General features: G+C 46.8%; 1 protein-coding gene across 6 annotated transcripts in view; it reads left to right on the top strand.

Annotated features, from left to right (window-relative positions):
- The window catches only part of RARB (retinoic acid receptor beta), a 453,999-nt gene that overhangs the window by 432,188 nt on the left and 6,417 nt on the right, over positions 1-15,394 (top strand). For all 6 annotated transcript variants that reach the window (XM_084858321.1, XM_084858317.1, XM_084858319.1 and 3 more), the window contains one exon: positions 11,751-11,955. In XM_084858321.1, the coding sequence (XP_084714447.1) occupies positions 11,751-11,955 (205 nt within the window). The remainder of the gene's footprint in view (positions 1-11,750; positions 11,956-15,394) is intronic.

Below are 15,394 nucleotides of genomic sequence, written 5' to 3'. Positions count from 1 at the left end.
GGGTTGGAAGGGGCCTACAAGGCCATCGAGTCCAGCCCCCTCCTCAATGCAGGAATCCAGGTCAGAGTATCCCTGACAGATAGCTGTCCAGCCTCATCTTGAATGCCTCCAGTGTGGGAGAGCCCACCACCTCCCTGGGTGGGTTCCACTGTCATATTGCTCTAACAGTCAGGAAGTTTTTCCTGATGTTCAGCCGGAATCTGGCTTCCTGTAACTTGAGCCCATTATTCTGTGCCCTGCACTCTGGGATGATGGAGAAGAGATCCTGGCCTTCCTCTCTGTGACAACCTTTCAGGTACTTGAAGAGCGCTATTGTAGCCCTAATCACTTAGAAAGAAGGAAGGGGTCGGATATCAGAGGGATACACAGGCAAGGGACACTGGACTCTCCCTGCACTTGCCCCATAGCCCCTCTGCCAAAGTCTTTTCTCTCATCCAAGGATATCTCTAGTATCATGGTTTAGCTAAAGAAATTAAGTTGTGAGGGTGGTGCACTTTTCACCTTCAGAGCCCTTTAAAATCAGCCCCAGCCCCATCTCTTTGCATGACTGATGGAGTTCCACATTTAAACACAGAGCTGCTGCTGTCACATTTTCACCCTGAATCTCTTGTGGCTTTTCTTCTGTTACTTTTTTAAAAAATAAGGCAACATGTTGAATAAATAAATTCATTCTTACAATGCAACCAGCAAATTGAAGCTGACAGTGGTGGTTGAAATCCATGGCAATAGTTAATTGAACCTAGATCTCCTACTGAAACTTTGATGCTGTTTTGGTTCTGGTGTGTTACTTTAAACTTGACAGTAACATACCAGAACTAAAATAGATTCAGAAATTTAAAGCGTGGTAACCTACTTGGGCTGAAGTCTGAGAGCCCATGGGCTTCACTATGACATCGAATCATATCAGCCTCCCTCCCACATATTCCATTGCTGCCAGCTCTCTGGTTAAATAGGCTAGAGGATCCACTCCATCAGAGCACAAGGGCTGCATATGTACTGTGGTGCACAGGAGGGTGGCATTCTCTCATACCAAACTCTGCTGGGCATCTCTGCTGAATATATCCCACACTTAACCAAATTTGAAGAAAAATTGATGACTGCCTCTTGTTGAATTAGAAAACATTTGATTTATCCTCTCCCGCCCTTTCACAATCCCTGAAAAGATACCCTTGAAGATACTTGGCAGTAACAGTGTGTTCCTGTACATGTCTACTTGGAAGTAAGCCTCATTGAGTTCATTGAGTAAAGAACTGTATAGAATGCCCTTCTGAGAGAGATCCACCTGACATCTTCACTGTATACATTTAGACGCCAGGTTAAGACCTTCTGTCATGACTCCTCAAAAGTTTCCTTGAACCTTTGGAGCCAGATGTCCCTAGGGAACAGGTTGCCTCAGAGGACCCTGGAACTACCCAAGATGGTCCTGGCCCCTCAGGGGTGATGCCCTCAGACCTGTCTCCTCAAGAGACAGACAGTTCTGCTTCTGACACAGAAAGGGATGCTGAGCCACCACCTAGCTCCTGAGAATGCTAGGCTTAATGCTAATTCCTGATTTAATTCCTGAGAATGCTAGCCTTAAGATTCAAGTTAGGATAGTGGCCAGGTGAAAGAGTGCCCGCTTGCTGAAAAGGACTTCTCATGAGGAAAAGGACTTCTCGTGAGCTCCTCATGAGTAGGGCCCTCCTCATGAAGACTTCTTATACAAGCCTCTGATGTGATACAGCTGAGTCCTGGATGGGGCTCTGGAAGCGCCAGCATATAAGCTCTCCATGGATACCTACTGGCTGTTGGAACAATGCTTTACCACACACCCCAGTATCCTGTTTCCCTGACCTTGACTTGTGTTTGAACCTCTGATCTACTGACCTCTGGATTCCTGCTTGACTCTCCTTTTTGGACTGTGTTTCTACTTGACTACTGTCCTGTGTTTTGACCTTGGCTATGCCTCAAACCTCTCTTCTGGAAACCACCGACTTGCCTAGTAATACAGTGCTTTTACCATTGCCTGTATCTTCATCATTCCTGCCTCAGCCTTATCCCATACTGGACTGAAACCTTCGTGCTTGATTTGCCTGTTCAATTTGTCCCTGTACTTGCCTAGCATAGAGACTTATCCAGCCATAGCAGGACACCTTCCTCTTCTAGCAGACATTTACATTTTAATATGTTGCTCTGATTTTTAATGACTGCTGGCTCTTTAGTATTTGTAATGTTTTAATATTTTGATATTTATATCTTTATATTTATGGTTTTGTTTGTTATTTTATTGTTTGGGGCATCTGCTAGTTGGGTGTTATATATATTTAATTAACAAATAAATAAAATAAGAGTTCAGTCAAGCTTATTCCCAGGTAAGTGAGTATAGGATTGCAGCCTCACAGAGCAATCTTATGGGGGAGGGTAGAGTCAGTGGTTGAGAAACAACAACTTCCAAAGACCTGCTAGGGCAAAAGGTGTATGAGAGGGGTTTTTTTCTTTTCTTTGTTTGCCACTGATTTGTCCTTAAAAAATTTCTCCCTCCAGTTGGTTCCAATGGGAGGGAAGTAACCTTGCCAGCTCCAGAGAGAACATTGTTCCCCAGACAAACACCTAGAATGGAGGGGAAGGAACTAAGGATGGGTCCCCAAAGCCTCCAAAGGCACTCCCCTACAACACCCTCTTTTCCCCTTACTGCTGGTGGACCAGGCACAGCAGTGGAGCTTTCAGCCACCAGTCAGCTTAAGACCTCTGCAGCAGACCTCCCTCTCCATGGGCAGACCTCCCCCTCTGCCTGCGAAGTGGGAGCTCTGCAGTATCCTGTGGTCTCAGGGAGGCTCTTCCCAGGACCATGCAGTTGTACCCTAACAGTTCAGCCTTCCCCAATCTGGTGTCTTCCAGATGTGTTGGAGTGACTGGCTGGGGGATGCTGGGAGTTGTAGTCCAACACACGTCTACTTAGAAGGAAGTATTGCTTTGTACCGTTAACTGTAATTGGAATTGTTTTTAAAAATGTCTTTTAGGGTGCAATCCTAACCAGATAGTCGCCAGCCTCCAAAATCGGAGCCTGCCAACTATCCTTTGCAGGGAGGCTGGAGCATGGAAGTGATCCTCTCCTCCGTGCTCTGGCCGCCCTATATTTTTGCTTAGATGGATGATTTCAGGGAGGGGGAGTGAAGGGGCCAGGAAACCTGATAGGAAGCTGTGTAACGTAGCTTCTGCAGTCTCCTCCCCCAAGACCACCCCCTTTTCCCTGTCTCTACACTCTGTTTCCAAGCCCGGAGACCTAGCCGGCATGGAGAGAACCATGCTGGCTATGATGGGGTGGGGGAGGGGGAGAGGAGCACAGTGTCTGGGAACCAAGTTTGGAGTCCTGGCTCTGACCTCGGTACCCAGAAACTGAACAATCCTACAGCCCTCTAGACAGTGTCTAGTGGCCATAGGATTGCTCCCTCCAATATGGTTTTTAATATGTATATGTGAACTGCTTATGGATTGTATTATATTAAGTGGTATATAAGTATCACTAAGAGGCGACTCTACGATTAAGAGGCGACTCTACACATGGACATCACCAGATGGTCAATATCGAAATCAGATTGATTATGTACTTTGCAGCCAAAGATGGAGAAGCTCTATCCAGTTGGTAAAAACAAAACCTGGAGCTGACTGTGGCTCAGATCATGAGCTTCTTGTTGCAAAATTTCAGCTTAAATTGAAGAACGTAGGGAAAAACCACTACACCATTCAGGTATGACCTAAATCATATCCCTTATGAATATACAGTGGAGGTGAGGAATAGATTTCAGGGATTAGACCTGATAGACAGAGTGCCTGAGGAACTATGGACGGAGGTCCATAACATTGTTCAGGAGACAGCAACTCAATCCATCCCAAAGAAAAAGAAATGCGAGAAAGCCAAGTGGCTGTCTGATGAGGCTTTACAAGTAGCTGAGGAAAGAAGGGAAGTGAAAAGCAAGGGAGAAAGGGGAAGATATACCCAACTGAATACAGATTTCCAGAGAATAGCAAGGAGAGACAAGAAGGCCTTCGTAAATGAACAATGCAAAGAAATTGAGGAAAACAATAGAATGGGAAAGACTAGAGATCTTTTCAAGAAAATCGGAGATCTCAAGGGAACGTTTTGTGCAAAGATGGGCATGATAAAGGACAAAGAAGGCAGGGACCTAACAGAAGCAGATGAGATTAAGAAGAGGTGGCAAGAATACACAGAGGAACTATACAGGAAAGATCTGAATGTCCCTGATAGCCATGATAGTGCAGTCACTGAACTTGAGCCGGACATCCTCGAGAGTGAAGTCAAGTGGGCCTTAGGAAGCATTACTAACAACAAAGCTAGCGGAGATGACAGTCTTCCAGCTGAGCTATTTAAAATCCTAAAAGATAATGCTGTGAAAGTGCTGCACTCAATATGCCAACAAAGTTGGAACACTCAACAGTGGCCACAAGACTGGAAAAGGTCAGTTTACATTCCAATTCCAAAGAAGGGCAGTGCCAAAGAGTGTTCAAACTACTGTACAATTGTGCTCATTTCACATGCCAGCAAGGTGATGCTCAAAATCCTACAAGCTAGGCTTCAGCAGTATGTGAACCACGAACTACTGGAAGTACAAGCTGGGTTCCAAAGAGGCAGAGGAACTAGAGATCAAATCGCCAACATTCTCTGGATCATGGAGAAAGCAAGAGAATTCCAGAAAAATGTCTATTTCTGCTTCATTGACTACACGAAAGCCTTTGATTGTGTGGATCACAACAAACTGTGGCAAATTCTGAAAGAGATGGGAGTACCAGACCACCTTACCTGTCTCCTGAGAAACCTGTACGAGGGTCAAGAAGCAACTGAAAGAACCAGACATGGAACAACCGAGTGGTTCAAAATTGGGAAAGGAGTACGACAAGGCTGCATATTGTCGCCCTGCTTATTTAACTTATATGCAGAGTACATCATGAGAAACGCCGGGTTGGATGAATCAGAGGTCGGAATTAAGATTGCTGGGAGAATTATCAACAACCTCCGATACGCAGACGATACCACCCTAATGGCAGAAAGCGAAGAGGATCTAAAGAGCCTCTTGTTGAGGGTGAAAGAGGAGAGTGCAAAAGCGGGTTTGAAACTCAACATTAAAAAAACTAAGATCATGGCATCTGGCCCCATCACTTCCTGGCATATAGAAGGGGAAGAAATGGAAGCAGTAACAGATTTTACTTTCTTGGGCTCCAAGATCATGGCAGATGGTGACTGTAGCCATGAAATTAAAAGACGCTTGCTCCTGGGGAGGAAAGCTATGGCAAACCTAGACAGCATAGTAAGAAGTAGAGACATCACCTTGCCGACAAAGGTCCGTCTAATCAAAGCTATGGTTTTCCCAGTAGTAATGTATGGCTGTGAGAGCTGGACTCTAAGGAAGGCTGAGCGCCGAAGAATTGATGCTTTCGAACTGTGGTGCTGGAGAAGACTCTTACGAGTGCCCTGGACTGCAAGGAGGTCAAATCAGTCCATCCTAAAGGAAATCAACCCTGACTGCTCATTGGAAGGACAGATACTGAAACTGAAGCTCAAATATTTTGGCCACCTAATGTGAAGAGAAAACTCTCTGGAAAAGACCCTGATGCTGGGAAAGACTGAAGGCAAAAGGAGAAGGGGACGGCAGAGGATGAGATGGCTAGACAGCATCACAGATGCAATGAATATGGACTTGAGCACGCTCCGGGAGAGAATGGAGGACAGGAAGGCGTGGCGTGCTATGGTCCATGGGGTCACGAAGAGTCGGACACGACTGAACAACAACAACAACAACAAGTATGCACAGCATTTAGTGAATTAAAAGCCAGATTTGTCAAAGATTAATAAAATTGATTTTAGCTCTATTATTACATACATTTTACCAACTTTGTAAAAAGAGATACACAAGAAGGGCAAAGCAACCAGAAAAGAGCAGCCTTTTCTTTTGGGTCTGAACATGCCTTTTCCCTTCCAAATCTCCTTCATGTTCTTTGCCAAGCAAAGATGAATAAACGCAACAGAGACCGCTCTGATGTTAGTCAGCTCCCAAGTATGTGAGGGATCAAAAGTAAGACTTTCATTTGCCTTAGAAATGATTATTTTTCTTTATCCGGTGAGCTACATTTGTAAAAATCATATTTCTTTTGCCTGCTGTTGTATCTTTAAAGAAAAGCCAGAAACCTACACCAGGAGGAAACACACAAAAAAAGCCCGCATGGAGTAGGGTGTGAATATGAACATGCATTGTGGCCAGCTAATCATCTCATTGATCGTTCTGATTTATTTATTTTTTTAATGGGGAAAACCAATAGTCTGAAGTTTTGATACTGCATCTCAGTCCGCATCTTACAAATGTCTATCGTGGACTGTGTTTTCTAGGGTTTGGTTTTCTGCCATTCATAAGTAAGTGAGCATGGAAGCATTCCGTTTGTCTTGCTTGAGAGAACCAGATTACAGTCCATGATTGTAGGAAGGGTGAAAGAAGAGAACAGCTCTTGCATAGGAATATACCACATTTACTTGTTGTCATTGGCATATTGTGGTCACCTCCAAAAAGGATATTATAGAGTTGGAAAGGGGCAACCAAAACAATCAAGGGGCTGGAGCAACTCTCCTATGGAGAGCCAGGACCTGCAGAAGAAGCTGCCACCATCGGGGAAGAGGCGTGCCTGCTGCTGCTGGGCCTGCTGCCGCCGCCACCAGCACCAGGCCTTCCCTGTGGACTTCTGCCTGGCAGACCGCCAGTCCCTGCAGGACCAGGCCCCCAGCTACCGAGCCAGCTGTGCTGCTTCCACCTGCCCCTTCCTTGAGGGGCTACATAAGCTGGCTGGCTGAGGTAGCCTGGGAGAGCCAGGACCTGCAGGAGAAGCTGCCACCATTGGGAAGAGGCATGCCTGCTGCTGCTGCCGCCGCCACCACCACCAACACCAGGCCTTCCCTGTGGACTCCTGCCTGGCAGACCGCCAGTCCCTGCAGGACCAGGCCCCCAGGTACTAAGCCAGCTGTGCTGCTTCCACCTGCCCCTTCCTGGAGGGGCTACATAAGCTGGCTGGCTGAGGTGGCCTGGGAGAGCCAGGACCTGCAGGAGAAGCTGCCACCATTGGGAAGAGGCGTGCCTGCTGCTGCTGCTGCCGCCGCCACCACCAACACCAGGCCTTCCCTGTGGACTCCTGCCTGGCATTATTTTTAAGGGGATTTTTAATTAGGTCTTTTTTTTAATTTCTGGGGGATTTTGTTGTGTTTTTAGGGGTGGGTAGCCTGCCTGATACGCAGGAGCGAGGGGGCATGTGTCCACCTGATGGAGGCAGTGGGGGGAGTGTTGGGGGCCAGAACATACCAAGGCTGGACGGCAGGCACCGGCGGAGCGCTAGGGGCAGGCCATGCCAGGTAAGGGGAACAAGGGAGAGATGTGTAGTATCTGTCCCCTGCTCCAGGCCTGTCCAGAGCCAAAGGATGGCTGGGGGAGGTGTGACCCCATCTTCTGGCCTTCGTTTGCTCCTCTGCAATGCCAGGTCTGTTACCCAGAAAACCTCCCTCATCCATGACATGATCCTGGATGAGAGTGCAGACCTGGCATGTATTATGGAGACCTGGCTGGCCGAGGCTGCTGCTCCAACCCTTGCAGCCATGTGTCCAGCCGGATTTTCGTATGCACAGCAGCCGAGGGCTGGGGATCGGGGAGGGGGAGTGGCTGTTATCTACCGAGAGTCCTTGGTCTTCACCAGACGCCCTCTCCGGGAGACCAAGGTTGCTGAGTGCATGTACTGGAGGTTGGGCCCGAAGGGCAGTCTGGGGATTCTGCTCGTGTACCGTCCACCCCGCTGCACAACTGACTCCCTGGCCGAGGTGCTTGAAGTGGTCTCTGATGTGCATGTACAGTCCCCTAACTTATTGGTGTTGGGGGACTTCAGTGTACATTCGGAGGCCATCCTCACAGGAGCACCTCAGGACTTCATGGAGACCATGGCTTCCTGGGACCTTCACCATATTCTAACTGGGCCCACCCATGTAGCCGGTCATGCACTAGACCTTGTGTTTGTTTCTGGAGAAGCGAGGAGTGATCTGGAAGTCGGGGGTATATCCACCCCCCCCCCCCTTGTCATGGTCAGATCATTATCTGGTGACGTTGGACTTCTCAGTTCCACAACCCCTCCGCAGGGGCGGAGGACCCATTAAAATGGTCCGCCCCGGGCGTCTTATGGATCCAAATGGATTCCTGAATGCGCTTGGGGATTCTCTGGGGCACGCCAACGGCCACTCGGTCGAGACCCTGGTGGGTGGCTGGAATGCCGCAATCACTGGGGCATTAGATCAAGTGGCACTGAAACGCCCTCTCCCCCTGAACAGGGCTCGGACTGCACCATGGTTCAATCTGCGGTTACAAGCTCTGAAACAGGAGGTGAGACGGCTAGAGCGCCGGTGGCGGAAGTCTCGCTCCAACGACGATCAGACACAGGCTAGAGCTGTATCTTCAGCCTATCACGTGGCGGTGAAGGCAGCAAAAAAGGAATATTATGCTGCCTCTATCGCGTCTGCAGAGTGCTGACCCAGGAGGCTGTTCCAAGTGGTCCGGAGCCTGGTCAGTCCTGTGGCTCCAGAACCACTGGAGAATTCTAAGGCCTCCTGTGAGGCCTTGGCAAGGCACTTGCAGATAAAATTGATCAGATTAGGTGTGTTACTCTGCACGCTGTCGATACAGTTAGTGAGCAAGAGGCGGCCTGTGGCAAACCAGTTTTGTGGGATCGGTCCCAACTTCTTCCTCCTGATGAAGTGGACAAGGTGCTTTCATCTGTAAGGCCGACCACCTGCTTACTTGATCCTTGCCCATCTTGGCTCATTATGGGCTGCAGAGAGAGACTGGGTGAGGGGATCAGGGCGGTGGTGAACGCCTCCCTTGAGGAGGGAGTGATGCCATCAGCCCTCAAGGAGGCAGTGATAAGACCTCTCTTAAAGAAGCCCTCCTTGGATCCTCAAGTTCTGAACCACTTTCGCCCAGTCTCAAATCTGCCATTTTTGGGCAAGGTGATTGAGTGGGTGGTGGCAATGCAGTTGAAGGCACACTTGGAAGAAACTGATTATCTAGACCCATTTCAATCGGGCTTCAGGCTTGGGCATGGGACAGAAATGGCCTTGGTCACCTTGGTAGATGATATGAGGAGGGCTCTGGATAGGGGTGAATGCTCCTTCCTTGTTCTCCTCGACCTCTCAGCGGCTTTTGATACCGTTGACCACGGTATCCTCCTGGACCACCTGGAGTGGTTGGGCATTGGAGACACCATATTGCAGTGGTTCCGGTCCTTCCTCTCCGGCAGGTACCAGAGGATAGCACTGGGAGAGGAGGTTTCGGACCCGTGGCCACTCACTTGTGGGGTGCCACAGGGTTCCATCCTCTCCCTAATGCTATTGAACATCTATGTGAAGCCACTGGGGGCTATCATCAGGAGGTTTGGGCGGTGTCATCAATATGTGGATGACACGCAGCTCTACCTCTCATTCAAATCTTCACCAAGGTTGGCCGTAGAATCCCTGTCCAAATGTCTGGAGACGGTGAGTGGCTGGATGGGGAGGAATAAGCTGAAGCTCAACCCTGACAAGACCGAGGTACTTTTGGTGGGAGACAAGAGGAGGCTGGGGGATGTTGACCTGGTGTTGAATGGGATACGGCTACCCTTGAAAGACCAGGTCCGCAGCCTGGGGGTCATTTTGGACTCCCAGCTGTCCATGGAGGCTCAGGTGTCAGCTGTGAGCCAGACAGCGCTGTATCAACTCCATCTGATATGGCGGCTGTGCCCCTTCCTTCCCGACCATCTGCTCCCATCGGTAGTACATGCCCTGGTCTCCTCTCGTTTAGACTACTGTAACGTGCTGTACATGGGGTTACCCTTGAAAACGGTTCGGAAGCTGCAGCTAGCACAGAACGCGGCGGCTCACCTGATTAAAGGCAGCCACCGGCGAGATCACATCACTCCAGTGCTGAAGGAGTTGCATTGGTTACCAGTTGTTTTCCGGGCCAAATTCAAGGTGTTGGTTTTGACCTTTAAAACCCTATGTGGTTCCGGCCCAGCCTACCTCAAGGAGCTCCTCCAGCAACACCAGACAGGCCGCTTAACAAGATCAGCCTCGGATGGCTTTCTCTCTGTCCCATCAGCCAGGACAGCTAGACTGGTGGGGACGAGGGAGAGGGCCTTTACTGTGGTGGCCCCCACTCTGTGGAACTCCCTCCCTAGGGAACTCTGCCATGCCCCCTCTTTAATGAGCTTCCGTCGTGCATTGAAAACGTAGTTGTTCAGGCAAGCATTTGGGGTGGGTTAGGGTATTTTAGAAACTGTTTTTACTGTAGAATTTTATTGTTTTAAACTGTTTTATTGTACGCTGTATATCACCCTGAGTGGCTGGGTGACCAGCCAGATGGGCGATTAATAAATTTAATAATAAATAAATAATAAATGGGTAAAGGTTACAACATCTGGGTCTATTTAGCTTAGAAAAGAGGCGAGTAAGGGAGGACACGATAGAGGTGTACAAAATTATGCATGGTGTGGAGAAATACTAACCTGTGATGATCCCAAAAAGCTGAATGGTATGAGATTCAGGGCAGATAAAAGGAAGTAGTTCACACAGTGCATAGTCAAACTGTGGAATTCACTACCACATATTGTAGTGATGGCTGTCAACTTGGACGGCTTTAAAAGGGAACTAGACAAATGCACGGAGGACATTGCTATCAGAGACTATAGGAATGCTGGCTATGTATTACCTCCAATACTGGAGGCAGTATGCCTATGTATACCAGTTGCAGGGGACCATAAGTGGGAAGGTCTTGTTGCGCTCATGTCCTATTTGTGGGTTTCCCACAGCCAACTGGTTGGCCACTGTGTGAACAGAATTCTGGACTACATAGGCCTTTCATCTGATCCAGATCACCTCAGTGCTGGCCATTCTTGGTGGCTGTGGCAAAGTCCTGTGCATTGTTTTTCATTGCACCCACATCATGGACATAATTTGTACAAATGTATCATTTCTTTCTCCCATCATAGTCTGACTAAGATCTAAATAGCCCACCACCTCAGTTCTTTCATTTTGTCATCTATCTAGAAAATCAGCATAGAGCTGAGAATACTGCCATAGCAGCCCCAGCACAGTGGCCAAACCCTACATGTTTGCCTCACTTTGGGGAAAAGCTGGAGTTGTTTTCTTACATGTTTTAGATAGTGAGCCACTTCAGAGAGAATGGATAAGGCAGGATATTCATTTGGGAATAAGTATCCACAAATACACTTTTCTGAAGCCTATTTAGACAGCATGAGCAAGTCGTTCTCCCAGCCACTTCCTGTGTTCTCAGTTGCCTGAGTGCTAAACTGGAAGCAGAGGAAGCAAGCAAATCATGTTACTTCAGAAAAGGAGTGCTGTGAGTATCCGACTAGGAGTGCTTGTGAAAATAAGTGCTTCTGCTTGAGTGCTGCCATAGCCAGCATGGCCAATGGTGAGGGCTGATGGGAGTTGCAGCCAGACAACATCTGGAGGGCCGCACAATCCCCATCCTTGAGGTGGGTGGCGGTCCCAGAATTGTAGATTTCCCAAGGAGGCAGTATGTGATATAGTCCAACCTATTGGCTCAAACAATTGAGGAATAGTCAACAGAGGCCAAATACAGCCACTGCTTCTGCCTTTGAAGGGCATGTCCAAATATCTGCACTCTTTATTTTTTAATGTATAAGTGCCAAATTAAAAGTTCTTTTCTTTCCCCTAGATTCTTAGAATTTGCACAAGATACACCCCTGAACAAGACACAATGACGTTTTCTGACGGCCTTACACTGAACCGAACTCAGATGCATAATGCTGGATTTGGTCCCCTGACTGACCTTGTGTTCACGTTTGCCAATCAGCTCCTGCCATTGGAAATGGATGACACAGAAACTGGCCTGCTTAGTGCCATCTGCTTAATCTGTGGAGGTAGGTGTGACCCACATAGGCTTAGGAACTGGAGTGAGAAGAATAGGTTTGCATTTCACCAAATTTTCCCAGTGCTTTGGCTTTTGACATGCTGAAATGGGCACAGGAGAGAGAGTTTTCAAGGTAAGCACAGTATCTTCAGGGTTTACTAGAGTTTGTTCAAATGTAAAGTTGTCCCCAATAAAATATTTCTACTGAACTTGCTTAGACCAAATCCTGGGAATATGCTTTATTTCTGCACATGTATTGTCCTCTCTATGCCCAGAACTCAAGAGGTATAAAATATATATATTCATTTATTTAATTTATGTATGTAAAGTATTTCTAGGCCACTTTTCAGGGCAGAAGCCTTCCCAACGTAGCTTAGAGCACAAATCTGTGGGGATAGTCAGAGGCAGCCGACTATCCAATGCAGGGCGGGCAGAGCGCAGAGGGGATCTTCTCCTCCATACTCTGCCTGCCCTGCATTTGTGGCTAGATGGCTGATTTTAGCTGTCTAACCAGGGCACATTGGAGTGGGTGGGGGGAGCCCGGACGGTGCATAGGAAGCATCATAAAAGTGCTTCCAGAGTGCCCTCCCCTCCTCATCCCAGGAACGCCCCCTTTTCAGCCGCTCCACACTGCTCTTACAAGTGCGGAACTGGGCATGGTCTGTGCCTCCTATGAGCTGGTGGTAGAGGGCAGGGAGTCAGGTTTCTGGGAACCGAAAAATCCTATGGCCATCTAGATGCTGTCTAGTGGCCATAGAATTGCGCCCTTACAGTATTAAAATTCATATAATAAAAAAGATACAATAATAAGGCAGTACACATTCATAAAACAACAGACACCAACAATAAAACTTTACTAAAACCTACAGCATAATTGTAGCTATAGAGCAGAACAGTCCAGCAAAACAAAATCAGGGGAAAGCCCAAGTAAACAAAGATCTTCAGGGCCTTCATAAAAGCCTGCAATGATGGGGTTTTCAGTCTTTCAGGAAGGTCCTGAAGACCTATCTGTTTACTCTGACCTTTTATGTATTCTAATCTCTGTATTTTTATTGTGCATTATCTATCTCAAGCAATCACTGCATGGAGGGGTGATCCACAAATATTTGAAATAAATAAAGAAATAGCTGTCACCCTAGATAAACCTGGTGGTGATTGACCAGGAAAGTGGATAGCTCAATAAAGCTATCCCAATGTATCATCTGTGAAAATAGCAAATTCCATGTTAGGGATCACTAGGAAAGGGATCGAAAATAAAACTGCCGATATCACTATGCCTGCATGGAACTCTACGGTATGAGTTGGAATACTGAGTATAGTTTTTGTCTGTTCACCTTAAAACATAATCTAGAGAAATTTATTTTATGAGGTGTTTAATAAATTAAATAAATAATCACAAAGCCTTTAAAAGTTTAAACTAATAAAACCAAAGTAAAAACCAGGGCGAAAGCCTTTTCCAGCTGTTCAATCATTTTTTATCATGTGGCATTTTAGGAATTTTTGTGAACCACCCAGAGAGCCTTTGCTGTTGGGTGGTATAGGAATGGAATGGAATCAGTCAGTCAGTGGTGTAGAAAGGGACAATCAAAATTATCAGGAGGCTTGAGCAACTCCTCTATTCGGAAAATTGCAGTATTGGGGGCTATTTTGATCAGTAAAAGGCGAGTATTGGAGGATATAATAGAGCTGTACAAAATTATGCGTGGTGAAGAGAAAGAGAATTTTTTCTCCCTTTCTCATAATACTAGAACCCAGGGTCATCCAATGTTGCTTAATGGTGGGAGATTCAGGACAAACAAATGGAAGTACTTCCACACAGAGCAGCACATAATTAAACTATGAAATTCGACTTAGCTTTAGAGGGATATTAAACAAATATATAGGGGGTATTCACACGTTACATGGAACATGCTTTCACACTGTATGTACACACATTCAGATGATTATGAGAATCTGCTTACCTATGTTCATACCTGATTTGTACCCAGGCACTAGAATCCTGTCTCATGAAGGGTACAGATCAAGGGACAGATTCAAGGTCTGCCTTCCTTAAGAGAAAGGGACCTTCTGGCAGAGCTTCTGGTAGCTCCCTCTGTCCAGTTTTTTTCAGATCCCCTGCCACACCACCACAATGCACCCCATTCAGTAGGGTCTCCTGACTCTTTGTGTAGCATTTTCAGGGGGCCCAAGGGGCTGCCTTAGGAAGGGGAGGGGGGGACATCCACTTCCACCAGTCCAGTTGCTCAAGCTTAAATCTGGTTCCAGCCCCAAATGTACAGCTGTACCTGGTTGAATGGACTTGCATATGTGTGAATTAATGAACGCATGTTGACTTTTGCAACCATGTAAAGTATAACCCTCTCCAGGATGCCTGGAGCACAACCCTTTTTGGCCCTGGCAACCTGCCATAGGAAGATTCTGAGTTTTTTGTGAAACAATTATGAGGGAGAGTAGAAAATTTGAGAGAGGAAAGGGATTGGGGGTGGGGGGCACAAGGGGAGTGAGTTAATAAAAAGCACCAAATAGAGAACAGGGATTCATCCAGCAACAGCTTTGAGTCGAGAGTGGCAGGCTGAGGACTACAGCAGCATTCCAGCCCAGGGCTCTGTATCAGAAGACAGTCCTCTAATGAGAGACCCTCAGCATTCCCTGGTGCTGCTTTATCAGACTCCATCTCCTCCTACTTTTTGTTTTGTTTTGTTTATACACTTAACTTAAATTGTATAGTTACCTGAAGAATTCCTATTGCTTCTTTCCTTCTTTCTGCCTCATTAAATAAGTTATTGTCAGCAAGGATTTGTTTAATTTCAGTAACACTTCTATTCAGTGTTACTCACTTATTTCTGTGTAGAGAAGCAGAACTTTTGTAAGCAACTGCTTGATCTAAAAAAAAGAAAGAAAAAGTAATCAATTTACTCAAGGTCCCAAAATTCCTGGTTTCTACTGTTTGTTATCAAGAAGCTTGAATACTACAACAGCAATGAAAGAATTACATTGTTCTGTCACATGTCCTTCCAGGTGAAGGAATGTCCTTAGATGGGCAAAAGGATACAGGACCATCATCCAGAAACCCTTGTATGAACTCAAGTATAGTTCATTACATGTGAATAACTGTACAAGTGTATAGATCAGCAATCTGTGTACAGCGTGTATAGATACATTGAAATTCATGTGTGAATAAGTGTATGAGTGTACAAATCGAGAATCTGTGTATACATGTACTTATAAAGCAACATGTGAACACCCCTCTAGTCATGATGGCTATATACCTCCAAGATCAAGGGCAGCATGCCTCTGAATTCCAGTAGCTCGGGAACAATAGCAGGAGAGACTATTGCACTCATGTCCTGCTTGTGGACTTCCCACAGGACTTCCCCATAGGTGGGCCACTGTGGGGAACAGATATTGGACTAGATAGACCTTTGGGCTAATCCAGCAGAGCTCTTCTT

Source organism: Heloderma suspectum, chromosome 5 (genome assembly GCF_057233095.1).
Source record: "Heloderma suspectum isolate Gila_16-S chromosome 5, 16-S_ref, whole genome shotgun sequence".
NCBI lineage: Eukaryota > Metazoa > Chordata > Lepidosauria > Squamata > Helodermatidae > Heloderma > Heloderma suspectum.
The sequence above is the reverse complement of the archived record's forward strand: the minus strand, read 5'-3'. Positions and strand labels throughout refer to the sequence as shown.